General features: G+C 37.5%; 1 protein-coding gene and 1 long non-coding RNA gene across 4 annotated transcripts in view; one reads left to right on the top strand and one right to left on the bottom strand.

The window, feature by feature from the left end:
• The window catches only part of TMLHE (trimethyllysine hydroxylase, epsilon), a 107,502-nt gene extending 98,852 nt beyond the window's left edge, over positions 1–8,650 (top strand). For all 3 annotated transcript variants that reach the window (XM_020975552.2, XM_020975549.2, XM_020975548.2), the window contains 2 exons: positions 760–898; positions 2,920–8,650. In XM_020975552.2, coding sequence (XP_020831211.1) covers positions 760–898; positions 2,920–3,051 — 271 coding nt within the window. In that variant the 3' untranslated portion in view covers positions 3,052–8,650. The remainder of the gene's footprint in view (positions 1–759; positions 899–2,919) is intronic.
• LOC144455004 (uncharacterized) overlaps positions 1–17,297 on the bottom strand; it is a 265,597-nt gene that overhangs the window by 48,277 nt on the left and 200,023 nt on the right. The window lies entirely within an intron of this gene.

Below are 17,297 nucleotides of genomic sequence, written 5' to 3'. Positions count from 1 at the left end.
TTGCCCCTTGCCTAGGCAGAGCATGTGAAAAGCTACTAGAGCTCATATTCCCCAAAGTGACTCTTGATCCTTAAGCCTACCCTCCTGATCAAAATCTTCCAAGTCCTTACATCGGTGCTCACCATAATACTGACATCTTACAGCATTCATTCCTTTTGAGGGGCTTCCTGGGAATCAGTTGAATGGTGTGCTGCTGCCACAGGCTTTATCAATAAAGACCTTTGCTCCAGGGAGACTCTCAGAAGAGGGTTTTGGGCAAGCTCAGAAATTAAAAAGTGAGAACAATCGCACAATAGACTTAGGTTCGGGGAAATTCAATGTCATACATTTCCTAAAAGAGGTGGAAACCCAAAAGTTAAATCTAAATAAGGCCTGCCTGACTCATTGACTCTCAACAAAATTAGTAAGTAGAAAAGCAATAGTCACCGCAAATGTGTACAATCACTTTTACTGATGAAGGCATCAGTTGTCTCCTCTGCAATATGGACATGCTACATTATGTTAAGAGGCAGTGTAACAGGATAGATAGAAAGCCAGCCTCAGAGTCCAGAAGGCCTGAGTTTAGAGTCTGCCTCTGGCTCAGCCTGGCTCTCAATGCCCCAAACAACTCTCTGAGATAAGAAATCCACAGAAGTTGCTAATCAGTATTATCTCCCCAGCCCTCCCAGGCTCTCAGGATAACCACTATGTTACTTCAACCTAGCTTACAGCCTTGTTTATAAAGAAAGATTTCCACTTTTTTTCTGGGTTGCACCATAGGTACAACAATTATGACCGTGCTGTCATCAACACTGTGCCTTACAATGTTGTCCACCGTTGGTACGCAGCACACCGGACACTCACTACAGAGCTGAGGAGGCCAGAGAATGAGTTATGGATCAAACTGAAACCAGGCAAGGTGAGCTTCTCACTTTAGGATTAGAATGAAAGTTGTTTGCCCTGGATCTCATGGTAATTGAGCCAAGGAGTTAGGTATTGGTCTTTCCGGGTGGTTTCTTTGCTCTTACTTTCAGTGTGAACTTGAGATGGTCATTATCTCATGGGAGCTGATGAACCCCAAGTGAAGTAGGGTAGAAGGAGAAGAGAAGAGGGCTCAGGACAGATCATTCAAATGCTTGGGCCTTCAGACTAGATCATAAGAAACTCTAGGGAAATAGCACAGTGATAGCATTTTGTGTAAAGGAAAAAATAGAAGGGTCCTTTCAATGGCACTGATTATATTACAAAAGTGTCCATCAGAAACAGAGCTGCCCAGTTTATCTCCCTAAAGCTCAACTCTGACCATATCACTCTTCTGCTCAAGAACTGCCAGTGGCTCCCTACTCCTTCCAGAGTAAAAGATCGTTAAAGAGCTTTTATTGTTTATGCCTTGTGAGAAATCTGATATCTTTTGAAGAAGAGTGGAAGAATAACAGGAAAAGAGGAATAATTGTTATTAATCAGTCAATCATAAAGTAGTCATTAAGCTCACTAAATCACTAAGCATATAAAGACAGAAATGGAAATGTCTCTGTCCTCACAGAGCTTGCATTCTGTCATAGAAGCAGATACAAAATAAATATCGTACAAGGTAATATGAGGAGGAGGCACTAGAAGAAGAGAGATCCAGAAAGGTCTCATTGATGAGGCAGCACTTGGGTAGAACTCCAAAGGAAGCCCTGGATCCTAAGAACAAAATTCTCATTTATGTGTCCCTTACAAATGTTCCTTTGAACCTCACAACATTCCTTTCAAGTAGAGTGTGCTATGACTTAGACTCAGTAAGTTTCCCAAGGCCACCTAGCCATAAGTGGCAGAACTTTGAGGACAGGGACCGTTTGGTAGTTCAGTAGAGTTTTCCCATTCTGCTGCCTGGCTTCTTGGGTCCTCTCCCTTGAGAGGCCATTATTTCAGCCAGTACAAGCTCCTCAAGTCTAGGTATTGTATGGTGCTACAATTTTCCTTTGTAGCTTCTACCAGGGCCTACCACAGGACCTACCCCAGAAACTCCACAGATTGTGAGTATTCAAACATGGTGACTGGTTTTTTGAGCTCACTGAAAGCAATCCATTTAAAGCTTTTCTTTAAAGTAACTTCCAAGCAACTTGAAACTATGCCCAAAGGGCTCTAAAACTGTGTACACCCTTTGATCCAGCAATACCACTTCTAGGTCTGTATCCCAAAGAGATAATAAAAACAGGAAAAGGACCCACATGTACAAAAATATTTATAACAGCTCTTTCTGTGGTGGCAAAGAATTGGAAATGGAAGGGATGCCAATCATTTGGAGAATGACTGAACAAGTTGTGGTATATGAATGTAATGGAATATCATTGGCACGATGATGAAATAATGAACAGGCAGATTTCAGAAAAACCGGGAAAGACTTACACGAACTGATGCTGAGTGAATTGAGCAGAACCAGGAGAACATTGTACACAGTAACAACACTGTGTGATGATCAACTATGACTGACTTAGCTCTTCTCAGCAATACACTGATCCAAGAGAATTCCAATAGACTCATGATGGAAAATGTTATCCATATCCAGGGAAAGAATTATGGAGTCTGAATGCAGATCGAAACATATTATTTTCTGTTTTTTTGTGTGGTTTTTCCCCTTTGTTCTGTTTCTTCTTTCACAACATGACTAATGTAGAAATGTGTTTATATCATTTCACATGTATAACCTTTATCAGATTGCTTTCTGTCTTGGGGAAGGGGGGGGATGGGAAGGAAAGGAAGAAAGAAAAAAATTGAAACTCAAAATCTTATAAAAAATTAATGTTGAAAACTATCCTTACATGTAATTGGAAAAAATAAAATACTATTTACCCAATAAATAAATAAATAAATAAATAAAGTAACCCATTGATTTCAGAATCTCATAGTTGTCTCCTCTTCTGATAGTGTCCTCTCTTTCCCTTTGTTCATTCACAGGTTCTATTTATAGACAACTGGCGTGTTCTACATGGCCGGGAATCATTCACAGGCTATCGCCAGCTATGTGGCTGTTACCTGACAAGAGATGATGTGTTAAGCACAGCCCGCTTCCTTGGACTTCAAGCTTAAAACTTCATCCATGGAAATGAAGTCTGACAGCCACTGAGAATGCTGAATACCAGAAAGAATTGCTTATCCTAAAGAGCAGGAAATCTTATATCAGTCTTTAGATTGGCCTCCTAGAGCACCCCACAGTATTTAAGCATTCTCTTGCTAGTGACATGGAGACATACATAAGAGAGGGCTCCAAAGTCCCCCATCCAATGGCAAAGCATTTCCCATTCTCTTCCACAGAGCAGGCATTTTTTTTTTTTAGTTCTTCGGCCTTTTGGTGTAATCCAGATCAGCTCACTCCCATGCTATCCCCACAATAAATCCCTTTGTATCTGAATCCCTTAAAACAGGCCTAGACTAGGAGTAATATTGCTTAGAGCTGGAAGAGACTTCATCATTTAATCCAACCCCCTTATTTTAGAAATTAGGAAAACTGAGGCCCTGAGAAATTGTATGACTGTTTCCAAGGTCTTATAGTTAATTTACATCAGAGTCAGGACCCAAACCCAGGTCTCCTTACTCGCCCCTCAAGGTCAGAGGGAGTCTCAGGAGGTCTCTACCATCCATCCTTTGTTTCCTAGCAAGGTCAGTGAGCAGAGGTAGAATCAGGGAATCTTAAGTTTAAATGTAGATAGGAACTCAGAGGGAAGTGATTTTACCCAGACTCACACAGGTGACTGGGCTTGGATTTAAACCAAAGTCCTTTGACTTCAAAGATCATACAGCTTTTGGGTTGGCAGAGCCAGTATGTCTTCTGATTTCAAATCCAGTCTTCTCTCCTTCATTGACATCAGAATCATAAGATTCAGAACAAGAAGGGTCCTTAAAAATCATCCAGTACAAGCCCCTCATTTGACAGATGAGGAAACTGAGGCATAGACAGGTCCAAAATTATGCAGGCAGTAAGGAATACATTGGGGATGCAAGAACCTTGAATACCAAAGACTTTGCTTGCACTTCAGAATGAAACATCTTTAAGTTATAACTTAGTTAGCAGAACATGGTTATTTTCTGCAGTATCCATCATTTCATAATTTGGTTACTAGAAAGCATTGAATGCCTTCCATTTCAGAATTCTCATACTTTTCATTCCTAGCTGTGGTGGTTTCCTAGAACTTAGTGTTATGGTTCTAGTTCTTAGCCCCATAAATCTCCCTTGGGACGTGGGGGGGGGGGAAATCACAGGATGGCAGAGATAGAAGTGACCTTAGGGACCATCTGATAAAACCCCCTAATCTTATAGATGAGTAAACTGTGGCCCAAGGAGGAAAAAAAAAGACAGGCTCATGGGCTCATGGGCTCATGGATTTAGAGCAAAGACCCACAGAGGCCACCAAGGCCAGGTCTGTCACTGGACAGAGGCCCAGAGAGCTAAAATGATTTTACCCCAGGCCACACACTAAGTGGCAGAACTCAGATTTAAACCCAGGTTCTATGACTCTGGATTAGTGCACAGTTGATGTCCAATTTTGAAGAGATTTTAGAAATAAACTAGGCCAACTGCCTGAATTTTACATGGAAGGACTGGATGCAAAGACAGGGAAAGGAATTTGCTCGGCAAACCTCTCAGCAAGCAGTAAAGAAGGATGATTTCTTTACCAAAGTACCTGTGTTGTTCTGGTTATGCAGTTTGCTGTGCAGGGAGATAATATCTGGCCTGACCAGTGAGTGCCAGAGCTACCATTTCTATTGGGCTTCCAGGTTTGCAGAGCACTTTAATTTGGCTCATTTCTGCCTCCCAATAACCCTAGGAGGTAGATATTACAGACCTTATGAGAGGCCCTAAGAAGCGACCTACAGGACAATCCAGACATATGAGATGAGAAGCCACAGAGTGGAAGACGGTGTGTGTGTGTGTGTGTCTGTCTGTCTGTCTTTGAAAGGCAGAAAAAGGTGGGGAAGCTTGTATGCATTCAGAGGAAGGAAAGGGAATAGAATAAGCATTTTTTTTTGCTTTCTTTTTGTGAGGCAATCAGGGCTAAGTGACTTGCCCAGGGTCACACAGCTAGTAAGTGGCAAGTGTCTGAGGCTAGATTTGAACTCAGGTCCTCCTGACTTCAAGGCCAGAGCTCTACTGAGCCACCTAGCTGCCCCTAGAATAAGCATTTCTAGAGAATCTGCTGTGTGCCATGAACTGAGCTAAGCACTTTACAGACAACTCACAACAACCCTGGGAGGTGGGTGCTATTATGATCTCCATTTTACAGAGGAGGAAACTGAGGCAAACAGATGAAGTTGTTGGTCCAGAGTTGCATGGCTAGAAAAGTGTCTGAGGCTGAATTTGAATTTAGACATTTCTGACTCCTGGTCTAACTCTCTGTGCATTGTGGTGCCCCCTGACTGCCTGGGGGTATAGTTCAGAGCCAATGGCTCTGCTGCTGCTGATATTCATAATACCCTAGATTTATGTAGCACTTGAATGTTCCTAGAAAATTCCACATACGTTCTCTCATTTGAGCTTCCCAACCCTGTCCAGTAGATGGAAGAGGCAATAGCACCATTTTACAAATGAGCAGATGGAGGTGCAGAGAGGTGTCATGGTCTAGACAGTGGATAGAGAGCCTACATCAGAGTCAGAAATACCTGGGTTCCAATCCCACCTAGACACCTGTTGCCTGTGTAATTCTGGGGAAGTTCCTTAGCCTCTCAGTGCTCTGGAGAAATCTCTGAGAGAAACTGCAAAAGACTTGTTGCTCTCCATTAATAGAGGGTATCACATCACCCAAGGAGTTCCTTAAGAAAGAACAGATCCATATAAAAAACAACAAAACCGAAATGCAGAACATTTTTAAAAGAATGAGGAAACTGGCCATCCAGAGTGTTCCCAGATCTGTGGCCCCTACCCAGGATGGTTCCAACCCTGTTCTTTCACTGTTGGAGCAGTATAAAACACTCTTCACTCTCCACCTTTCCTTTGGTCAAGGGAATAGAGGGCTGCTTTGCTGAATTGTCTAAAGATCATGGCAGCATACAAGAGGAACCCTAAATCTAGACTGGTGGGGTTTTTTTTCCCAAAACTTTTTAGTTATTGCTATAGCCAACATTTCTAGTACTATGTTGAATAATAGTGGTGATAATAATGGGCATCCTTACTTCATCCCTGATCTTATTAGGAAGGCTTCTAGCTTATCCCCATTACATATGATGCTTGCTTTTGGTTTTAGATAGATACTGCATATCATTTTAAGGAATGCTCGCTCCCTTTATTCCTATGCTTTCTAGTGTTTTTAGTAGGAATGGGTATTCTATTTTGTCAAAAGCTTTTTCAGCATCTATTGAGATAATCTATTGGTTTTGTTAGTGATATGGTCAATTATGTTGATAGTTTGCCTAATACTGAACCAACTTTGCATTCCTTAGTATAGTGTATAATCTTTGTGATATATTGCTGTGGTCTCCTTGCTACTATTTTTCTTTGTCAGTTTTAGCTCTTCTTGGTTTAGGTATGAGCACCATATTTGTGTCATAAAAGGAATTTAGTATGACTCCACCTATTTTTCCAAATAATTTATATAGTATTGCAATTAATTGTTCTTTAAATATTTGGTAGAATTCACTTGTGAACCCATCTGGCCCTGGGGATTTTTTCTTAGGGAGTTCATTAATGGCTTGTTCAATTTCATTTTCCTAAGATGGGGTTATTTAGGCATTTTATTTCCTGATCTGTTAATCAAAGTAATTTATATTTTCATAAATAATCATTGATTTCACTCAGATTGTCAGATTTATTGGCATATAATTGGACAAAATATTTCCTAATGATTGCTTTAATTTCTTCTTCATTGGTGGTGATTTTACCCTTTTCATTTTTGATACTGGATATTTGGTTTTCTTTCTTTTTTAAAAAAAATTAAATTAACCAATGGCTTATCTTATTGGTTTTTTTTTTTCATAAAACCAGCTCCTAGTTTTATTTATTAACTCTTCTTTTTTTTTTTACTTTCAGTTTTATTAATCTCACGTGTGATTTTCAGGATTTCCAATTTGGTATTCAATTGGGGATTTTTAATTTGTTCTTTTTCTAACTTTTTTTAGTTGCATGCTCAATTCATTGATCTCCTCTTTATCTATTTTGTTGATGTAAGAATTTAGTGAAATAAATTTTCCCCTAAGTACTGCTTTGGCTGCATCCCATAAATTTTTGGATGTTGTCTCATTGTTGTCATTCTCTTTAATGAAATTATTGATTGTTGCTATGATTTGTTCTTTGATCCATTCTGTAAGCTTAGATTATTTAGTTTCCCATTAATTTTTAATCTATCTTTCCACTGCCCTTTGTTGAATGTAATTTTTATTGCAACATAATCTGAAAAGAATACATTTAATATTTATACCTTTCTACATTTGATTGTGAGGTTTTTATTCTCTAATACATGATCAATTTTTGTTTAAGTCCCATGTGCTGCTGAGAAAAAGATATATTCCTTTCTCCAAAGGTCTGTCATAGTTGACTTTTCTAATATTCTTAGTTTCCTTCTCGTTTCTTTTTTGTTTGGATTTTCAAGTTGTGAGAGGAAACAGTTGAGGTCCCACACTAGTATAGTTTTGCTGTCTATTTCTTCCTGTAACTCACTTAATTTCCCCTTCAGTAATTTTCATGCCATATATGATGGTGCATATATGTTTCTTTTTTATATTACTACATTGTCTTTGGCACCTTTTAGCAAGATGTTGTTTCCTTCCTTGTCTCTTTTATTTAGGTCTATTTTGCTTTTGCTTTGTCTGAGATCAGGATTGCTACTCTTGCTTTTTTTTTTTCACTTTAGCTAAAGTATAATAGATTCTGCTCCAGCCCCTTACCTTTACTCTGTGTGTGTCTCTCTGCTTCAAGTGTGTTTCTTGTAAACAGCATATTGTAGAATTCTGTTTTTTGATCCCCTCTGCTATCCTCTTCCATTTTATGGGAAAGTTCATCCCATTCACAGTTTTGATTACTATACACAGTTGTGTATTTCCTACATCCTATTTTTCCTCCTGTTTCTCCTCTCTTTTCACCCTTTCCCTCCTTGACAGTATTTTTTTTCTGTCTACAGCCTCCCCCAGTATGCCCTCTCTTCTGTAAATCACCCACCCACCCACCCTTTACTTTTCTTGCCAGATAAGATAGATTTCTGTATTCAGCTAATTATGTATATTATTCCCTCTTTGAGCCAATACTGATAAGACTAAGGTTCAAGTGATGTCCATAGTCCACCCTCCCATCTTTCCCTCCATTGTAATATGTTTTTTGTTGTTGAGGGCCACTCTTAAGAGTCCGATATGGGTTTAAGATTCAGGACAGAGTTTGACCTTTGCCCAGGCTTTAACCCAAAGGGCTCAATCATTAAGAAGCAGAGCTCTCCAAATTTCCCCCTGCTAGGAGGCTCCTGAGAAACTCCTTCTCACTCTTTGAACCTTAGATTTACATATTCACTCCTTTATATAGGCACCAGGAAAAAGCCTTGGAATTTACAACCCTATCTAGGAACTCTGATAAGGAGGAAATGTATGTTGTCACATCCTTAGCAGATGTTTCAGGGAGTGTCTCACAGGGAGGACTCTTTGAAGTTAGGATAGATTTTCTCTATATATCCTGTACCCTCAGATGAATAAACTGAGTCAGTCCTTACTGCTCCGCCTGGCCCACGTCTCACATTTATTTCACGCCTTTCCATTCGGTGTACTATCTGGTTGTGGGCAACATTATGGCGCTTCGAACAGTAACAACATTGAAAGTCTGAGAAAGGTGGCTCCTTTGCACTCCAGAGAAAAACCCTTGGTGGCTATTATGCTATGAAACAAGATCCTTGGTAGCTGGACACTGCGGAATCAAGGTAAAGGAAGCGAAGGTCATTACAGATAATCCCTTAGCAGTTTTAGGGCTAAGAGGGGGAACCACCAGGCTTAAGTGGGAGATTAGAAATTAGAAGAAAAAGATTAGAAGAAAAGTTTAGAAACAGGCTCGGTACTTAGAGCATAAGAAATAGTGCCGCTTTGGAAAGGCCCACATATATACTTTCAGTCTTAAGAGGCGCCCTTAAGATCAAAAGTATGGGTCAGGTACAAAGTGGAAAAACAGATAGCGATTATTAACTAAGATTACTAAAGAAAATAGTGAAAGAGGTTTAGTTATTCCAAACATTCAGCTACAGGAATTTTTAGAATGTGTAGAAAAATGCTGCCCATGGTTTCCACAAGAAGGAACAATTGATTTAGAGAAATGGGAGATTGTAGGCAAGCAACTAAGTGAATATTACAGAGAAGAGGGCCCTGGTGCATTCTCGATTGCTACCTTTTTAATGTGGAATGTGTCAAAAATATGTCTTACGCCCCCGGAGAAAGTACTAGTAGCAGAGAGAGTGATTCGGATAGATAAAGGGGCAGGAACAGATGAGGAAGAAGAAATGCATAAGGCCTTTGAGGAACAGTTGAGCATTGTTGATTATGAGGAAGATGTGAGAGATGTACATTCCGTTGTGCAACAGAAAGATGTGCATTCTCCTAAACAACAGAAAAATGTATATCTACCTTCAGTTAAATAACAGCCTGGGAGAAAGTTAAAATGCAAGGGATTGTTAGAAGAGGCGATACAAAGGGCAGAAAGCAGAGGGGAATAAGTACCCATGGACTTAAAATTAGCTATTCCAAAAGGCAAGTAAGTTTAAGCATGTAGGAGAGAGCAGTATGTGTAGCAAGCTTAAGGAAGGTATAATTTATTTGCACAGTGTGATTAGAGGTTTTGAAAGTAAAAAGGTTTTGAAACTTCTTGAGAATTGTTAGGAAAAAATTCTCTTTCTTTTTTGCATTCTAAAGCCCTGGCCAAAGCTTTGGGTGTAAAATTGAAAGATTATCAAAGATAAGTTGTTGGAAAATATTCTCTTCCTTTCTCTCCGTTCCAACCCTGGCCAAGTTGGTGTGTGAGAGACAGAATGAGAATAGTGAAAAGGAGGGTGCACCCCTCAGGTCGTAAAGAAAAGTTTTTTATGTATTTGGAACACAATTAAAAGATAATTTAGCTCATTCAAATTAGTAATATGTTTGTTTCAAGTTTTAAAAATCTAGTATTGTTACAAATTGGTAAACGTTTGTATTGTTTTGTGTTATGTCAAACAATTTTTGATAATTTAGATGTTATTAAAATGTGAATTAAAAAAGACTGAAAGACAGTGGGAAAGCTGTGTAAAAACCAGCTAAATTATTTTATCAAGTCCGGTTAATCTTGCTTTGTAATGTTTTATAACTGTCAATTAGAAAGTCAGGTATTTCCATCTTTACCTGTAATTAAAGAACAGCTTATAGTTAAAACAATTTGACTATCACTTATGAAAATTACCAGATTGTTAATTAAAATTATTTGAAGTTACTGTTTTAATGTTAAAACCTAGAATTTTTAATTACTTATGAGTGAAAAGGAGGGGCACAAGGCAATTCCCTCTACTTTGTAAATTTGCCAGGGCTCCTGAAAACTATCTGTTGTGGGCAAGGTCATCTGCCCTGAAAAAAAAAAAAAGAAGAAGAACTTGTTAGGATTATGCAGTTCCTAAACAATTAATTTAGCTTGCTGAGAAGCTGCAACTATATGAAATGATTTCTAATAATTGGCTTTTTTACCAGAACAAGTTTAAATTTGAGAAAGAAAGATGTTAAGTGAAATCTCTTATGTATGTGAGTTATGGTAAATCTTTGTTACTTATTACAACTCCATGGGAGTAAAATGAACTATATCTGGCTTTAAGCCATGATTAGTGAAACTTACTGCTTAACGTAAAAGAATCTTAGGACTATAACTAATTTTGTTTTGAGTTTTAATTTGGGTATAGTCATCTCTATTAAATTAGTATTTGAAGTTTTCCTATTATGTTCCTTTAAGAAGGAATGTTTTCTACCATGTGCAAAAATTTTGTTCATGACACTATTAAACCTGTTAGGCAAAAATATTCCCAGACAAAAATAATTTATTATATGGATGATAAATTGAGCAAACTTTCCTTATTAATGTGTGAGCTTTAACAAGCTCTTCAGTCTCAAAGATTTATAATTGCTCCTGATAAGGCACAAAAGAAATCACCCTTTGCTTACTTTAGACATATTGTTTCACAGTCTGCAATTAGACCCCCAAAATATTACAAAATAGGCAAGATTCTTTAAAAACTCTTAAAGATATTAATTAGCTTTAGCCTGCCTAGTAGATCACCACTAATTAATTATTTTAAGATGAATTTAAACTAAGTAGAATAATAGATAGCTGAAACTCAATTAATTCCCTTTAATTTGTGGGGGCATGATATTTTACATCTAAGGGGAGCTGTTATTTAGTTTGGGTGAAACAGTGGCTTTTGACAAAAAGGAAGCTTTTTACAGTAAAGCAATTAGTTGAACAAGACTTTTAAAAGGACATATAGAATTCTTTACAAATCCTTGGAATTCACCTGTTTTTGTTATTAAAATGAAGTCAGTGAAATGGAGGATGCTTCATGACCTCTGAGCTATTAATGAAGTCTCCCTTCACCCATTATGAATTCTGTTTCCTAGCCTTTGATAGTTATTGATTTAAAAGACTGCTTTTTACTATTCCACTGCAAGAAGCTGACAAATGTTGTTTTGCTTTTACAATACCCAGTGTTAATGCAGAACACCCTGCAACCAGGTTTCAATAGAAAGTCCTTCCTCAAGGCATGAAAAACAGCCCTACAATGTGTCAAAATTTTGTTAATAAAGCTATACAACCAATTAGGAAAAAATTTCTCAATGCAAAAATAATACACTATATAGTGACATACTTTGTAGCTGTTCCACTGAAAACTCACACATTTATTTCCTCAGCCTCAATTAGCTTTACAAGAATATGGGCTTATTATAGCCCAAGAAAAAGTTTAAGAAAAATCTCCATTTTCCTACCTAGGTCATATTGTCACCGAAACAACAGTGAAGCACTTAATGATTTTCAAAAACTTTTAGAGGATACTAATTAGTTTTGACCATCATTCCAAATTACTACAGAACAACTGGCTAATTTCTTTTTTACATTTAGAGGAGATCCTAATCTAAATTCCCCTAGGACATTAACTCCTGAAGCAAAAAGGAGCTTTATTTAGTCAAACAGAAAAATTCCTGAAGCTCAACTCACCCATATTTTTTTAAATGAAGAGGTACCAGGTGCTATTCTTAGTACTCCAGTGTCCCCTACAATTTTTAACTTACAGGAAATTTACTTTCTGTTATTAATCAACCTTATAACAAAAGGCAAATAGACACTCTTGTTTCCTCTTAGAGGATTGGCAAATTGCTATTACTATTTTTTCTGGTCATATTGATATTGATAATTACTTACCATTTCTTAAGATATTAACCTTTTTTACTAATTATTCATAGGTATTTCAAAAAGATTGTTAGATTTAACCCCATTCCTTCAGCACCCATGACATTCATCAATGGGTTAAGTACAGGTATAGCAGGATATTATGAGCCTATTAATGTTGTTTCTGATAACAAGTAATCTGTTTATGTCTCTCAAAATATAGAGACTGCAAAGTTAAAATATATTACTAATACACAATTATATACTGAAAGCAATGCCATTATTGATTCTTAACTACAATGCTGCCACTTAACTTTTATTAAGCTTTTATTGAGCCTTTTATTAACTATATTCTGCCAATACAACAACCTTAACTGTAGAGAAGAAACATTTTGTGACTATTTTTGAATAAATAAACTCCTACAGTATTAGAAACATAGTATAAAGAATAATGATTATTTTTTAATTAACAGCCTGTTTCAAATGTATCAAGAGGCTTTTCTCCCAAACATATTTGACAATTGGATGTAACTTATATGCCTTCTTTTGAAAAGCTTTCTTATATTTATGTTAGAGTTGATGTTTTTTTCTTCTTTCATTTTTGCCACTTTACAAACAAGTGGAACAATTAAACATGTGATCAATCATATTATGAGTGTACTTAAATGAATTAAAACAGATAATGCTCCTGAGGAGCTTCCATTAGCAAAACATTTTCTTCCTTTTATGCTCTTTATAACATTTCTCTGATCACAAACATTTTATATAATTAAAAACAAAGATATTAAAATTATTCTTTTCAAACAAAAAAAGGGGGAATCTGGGCTATTACCCCTCATTGATAATTGGTTATTAATTTTTGACAATTGGCTATTAATTTTTATAATTGGCTATTAATTTTCTAAATATTAACAAAGATGAGTACACTCCAGCCTAAAAACATCCAGAGGCCTAGATCCATTACTGGATCCATTACTAACAAGGGGAGGAGGGTGTGCTTCTATTTTTTCAGAAAACTTTGATAAACCTGTCCGGATACCGGAGAAAGATGTCAGAGCGTGTATAACAACTCACAGCTCGAATGCAGGGTATGAAAATTTGAGGAAAGCACAGAAGGAGCCAATTTACAGTGACGAGTCACCTTCCCACATGGGGCCCAGTGAAAGCTCCCTCTCATCAAGTGATAAAAGACTCCTGAACTTGTATTTTTAGTAATAGTAGCTTTACTTTCTGCTCAAGTGTGTAATGTACAGAGTGCTCAGCACTGGACTTATTTTCCTCTTCCACCCTGGATGCAACCTATCACATATATGGACAAATTGGGACTATATATATATATACACACATACTAATAACACACACACACACATATATATATATATATATATATATATATATATATATATATATATATAATATATATATATATATATTATATATATATATATATATATATATATATATATATATATATATATATATATATATATACTAATAACACCTCTATATTCGGAAGACAAGAAGATCCCTATCTCCAGGACAAAGTCGATGTTACAATTACCCTCAGATCTCTAGCATCCAGAACACCTATATGTTTTTCAAAAATTAGCAACAGTATTGAATCCTGTCTTTTTCTTGTTACATCAGTTTTTAATACCAGTTTGTCTAATGGATATGTAACTTTTACTCAATCTAATACTACTTTTGAATAGAATGTTACTTGTGTCAATTATACTCTCAAACAATGTATTGATAATAATGACTATATTGTACTTTTGGTAGAACAATCATCATTTGCTATTTTCTCTACCAACATTTTACATGAATAGTTTCAGAATTCTGGTAAACATGTTCTTCAAATTATTACTTCCTCCTTAAGTCAAACAAAATAATTTATTGGTCTCCTTATTATTGGTTTAATCATTGTTGCTTCTTTTATTGTATCTATTACTGTTTCATCTATTGTGCTACAATCTGAAATCTAAACTGCATAATGACAGCAAAAAATATGTTTAGTACTTAATGCACAAGAAGCTATTGATACATTGTATAAAGTCAATTTATTAGAACAATCAGTATTGTATTTAGCAGATAAGTTAGAACCCTTGAAAACAAGGTTGCTATTGCAATGTGATTATAGATATTCATATATTTACATTATCCTGCTACCCTATGATGTTCAGATCCTAATATCTCATGAGACAAGACCAGTGCCTGCCTATTGGGGGCCTGGCACAATTCTAAATATCACCCAGGAGACTGCAGACAGTCATTCCCCGGGGGCCAACCCAAAAAAATCTGGCTGTAGAGATCTTAGAGAAATTAAGTGCAATCAATATATTTAAGAATTTACCTGCCTTGTTACTTCATGCATTTTCTTGGCCAGTGTTATTTATCATATTGTTTCATTATCCCCTGCATTGTTACCTTAATTAAATCAAGGATCACAGTGTTGGGAATGGATGTTCACTGCCTCAAGCTGCTTGCTAATTCAAAAAGGGAGGAGTTTGTTGAGGGCTGCTCTTAAGAGTCTGATATGGGTTTAAGATCCAGGACAGAGTTTGACCTTTGCCCAGGCTTTAACCCAAAGGGCTCAATCATTAAGAAGCAGGGCTCTCCAAATTTCCCCCTGGTAGGAGGGTCCTGAGACATTCCTTCTCACTCTTTGAACCTTAAATTTCCATATTCACTCCTCTAGACAGGTGCCAGGAAAAAGCCTTGGAATTTATAACCCTATCTAGGAACTCTGATAAGGAGGAAATGTATGTTGTCACATCCTTAGCAGATGTTTCAGGGAGTGTCTCACGAGGAAGACTCTTTGAAGTTAGGATAGATTTTCTCTATATATCCTGTACCCTCAGATGAATAAACTGAGTCAGTCCTTACTGCTCCACCTGGCCCACATCTCACATTTATTTCGCGCCTTTCCATTTGGTGTACTATCTGGTTGTGGGCAACATTTTGTGCTTCTTCATGTGAAGTAATTTCCCCCATTCTACCTCTCCCTTCCTTCTGCATCTGGTGTACTTCTCTTTCTCATCTCTTAATTTTTTTTTTATGTCATTATCTCAAGTTTACTTTATACCCATACTCTCTGTGTATATTCCTCCAACAGTTCTATTAGTGGTATAATTTTTAAGAATTACAAGTATCATCTTCCCATGTTAGGGATGTAAACAGTTCAGCTCCATTGAATCCCTTATGTTTTCTTTTCTCTTTTTACCTTTTTAGGCTTCTCTTGGGTCTTGATATTGGAGATCAAATTTTTTGTTCAGTTCTGGTCTTCTTATGAAAGTTTGAAATCCTTCCATTTCATTGGATGACCATTTTTTCCCTCGAGGTTTTCTGCTTAATTTTGCGGGTAGGTGATTCTTGGTTGTAGTACTAGCTCCTTTGCTCTGGAACATAATGTTCCATGACCTCCAATTGTTTAATGTTGCAGCTGCTAAATCCTGTGTAATCCTGATTGTGACTTCCAATATTTGAATTATTTCTTTCTGGCCACTTGCAGCATTTTTTCCTTGACCTGATAGTTCTGAAATTTGGCTATGATGTTCCTTGGAGTGTTTGTTTTGGAATCTCTTTCCTGAGGTGATCAGTGGATTCTTTCAATGCCTATTTTGCCCTTTGATTCCAGGATATCAGGGAAGTTTTCCTTGATAATTTCTTGAAAGATACTGTCCAGGCCTTCCTTTTGAGGACTTTCATGTAATCCAGTGATTTTGACACTGTCTCTCCTGGATCTATTTTCCAGGTCAGTTGTTTTTCCAATGAGGTATTTTACATTATCTTCTATTTTTTCATTATTTTGAATTTATTTGATTGATTCTTGATGTCTCAGCATCATTAGGTTCCACTTGCCCAATTCTAAGTTTTAAGGAGTTGTCTTCCTCAGTTAATTTTTGTACTTCCTTTTCCATTTGGCAAGTCGTACTTTTTAAGGAGTTGTTTTCTTCAGTGGATTTTTGTATCTTCTTTTCCATTTAGCCAATTCTACTTTTTAAGCAGTTGTTTTCTTTTTCCAAGCTATTGACTCTTTTCATACTTCTCTTGCATCACTCATTTCTTTTCCTAGTTTTTCTTCTTCCTCTCTTATATGATCTTTAAGTTCCTTTTCGAGCTCTTCCATGAGTTCTTTCTGGGCTTGAGACTACTTCCCATTTTTGTTAGTGGCTTTACCCATAGGTGTTTTGATATTGTTGTGCTCTTCTGAGTTTGTGTCTTGATCTTCCCCGTCACCATAATGACTTTCTATGGTCAGATTCTTTTTTATTGTTTTTTGCTCATGTTTTTTTTGGCCTCTTCCCTTTCTTTTAAATTTGAGCTCTGCTCCTGGGGCAGAAGGGGCACTGTCTCAGGCTTCTTGTGCCAGGGGCTGCAGGCCCTGGCTGTTTAGCTGGTATTACATTGATGTTGCCCTGAGGCCCACAGGGGTCCCTCATGTCTGGTGCTGCACTGAGGGGGTGGTACGTGGGTAGCTGGTGCTGCTGGAGGCGTTAGAGGTCTGGCAGCTTATCTTTGCTGAGCCAGGGTCCTAGTGCTGGTGTCTGGTGTGTGCTGAGGCCAGTGGGGTGTTTCTCCATTTTCCCAGGGCTACACTGAAGCACATGGTAGTCTGGCTGCTGGAGGCTACCTGTTTTCTTGGGGCATATGGGGGGTCCTGGTGTTGACATTCACCTGCTCCACCCCACTGGGGCTCAGAATCTCCCACTCATTCTCTGAGGTGGGGCTTGCTGCTGGCTTGCTGGGACACTTCTTGTCCTGGACTGCGCTCCCCTTTTACCTGAGTGAGACAGACTTTTTCTACTTATCTTACAAGTTTCTTGGGCTAAAAGATTGTTTCACCCCATCTTTTTGCTTGTTCTGATGTTCCAGGATTTGTTTGGGGCATTATTTTATGGTTGTTTGGAGGTGAATTTGGGAGAGTTGCAGTGATTTACTGCTTACTCCACCATCTTGGCTCCCAAAAGTCCACTTACTTTGA

This window comes from Phascolarctos cinereus, unplaced genomic scaffold (assembly GCF_003287225.1).
Source record: "Phascolarctos cinereus isolate Bilbo 61053 unplaced genomic scaffold, phaCin_HiC Scaffold_8;HRSCAF=390, whole genome shotgun sequence".
Taxonomy (NCBI): domain Eukaryota; kingdom Metazoa; phylum Chordata; class Mammalia; order Diprotodontia; family Phascolarctidae; genus Phascolarctos; species Phascolarctos cinereus.
The sequence above is the reverse complement of the archived record's forward strand: the minus strand, read 5'-3'. Positions and strand labels throughout refer to the sequence as shown.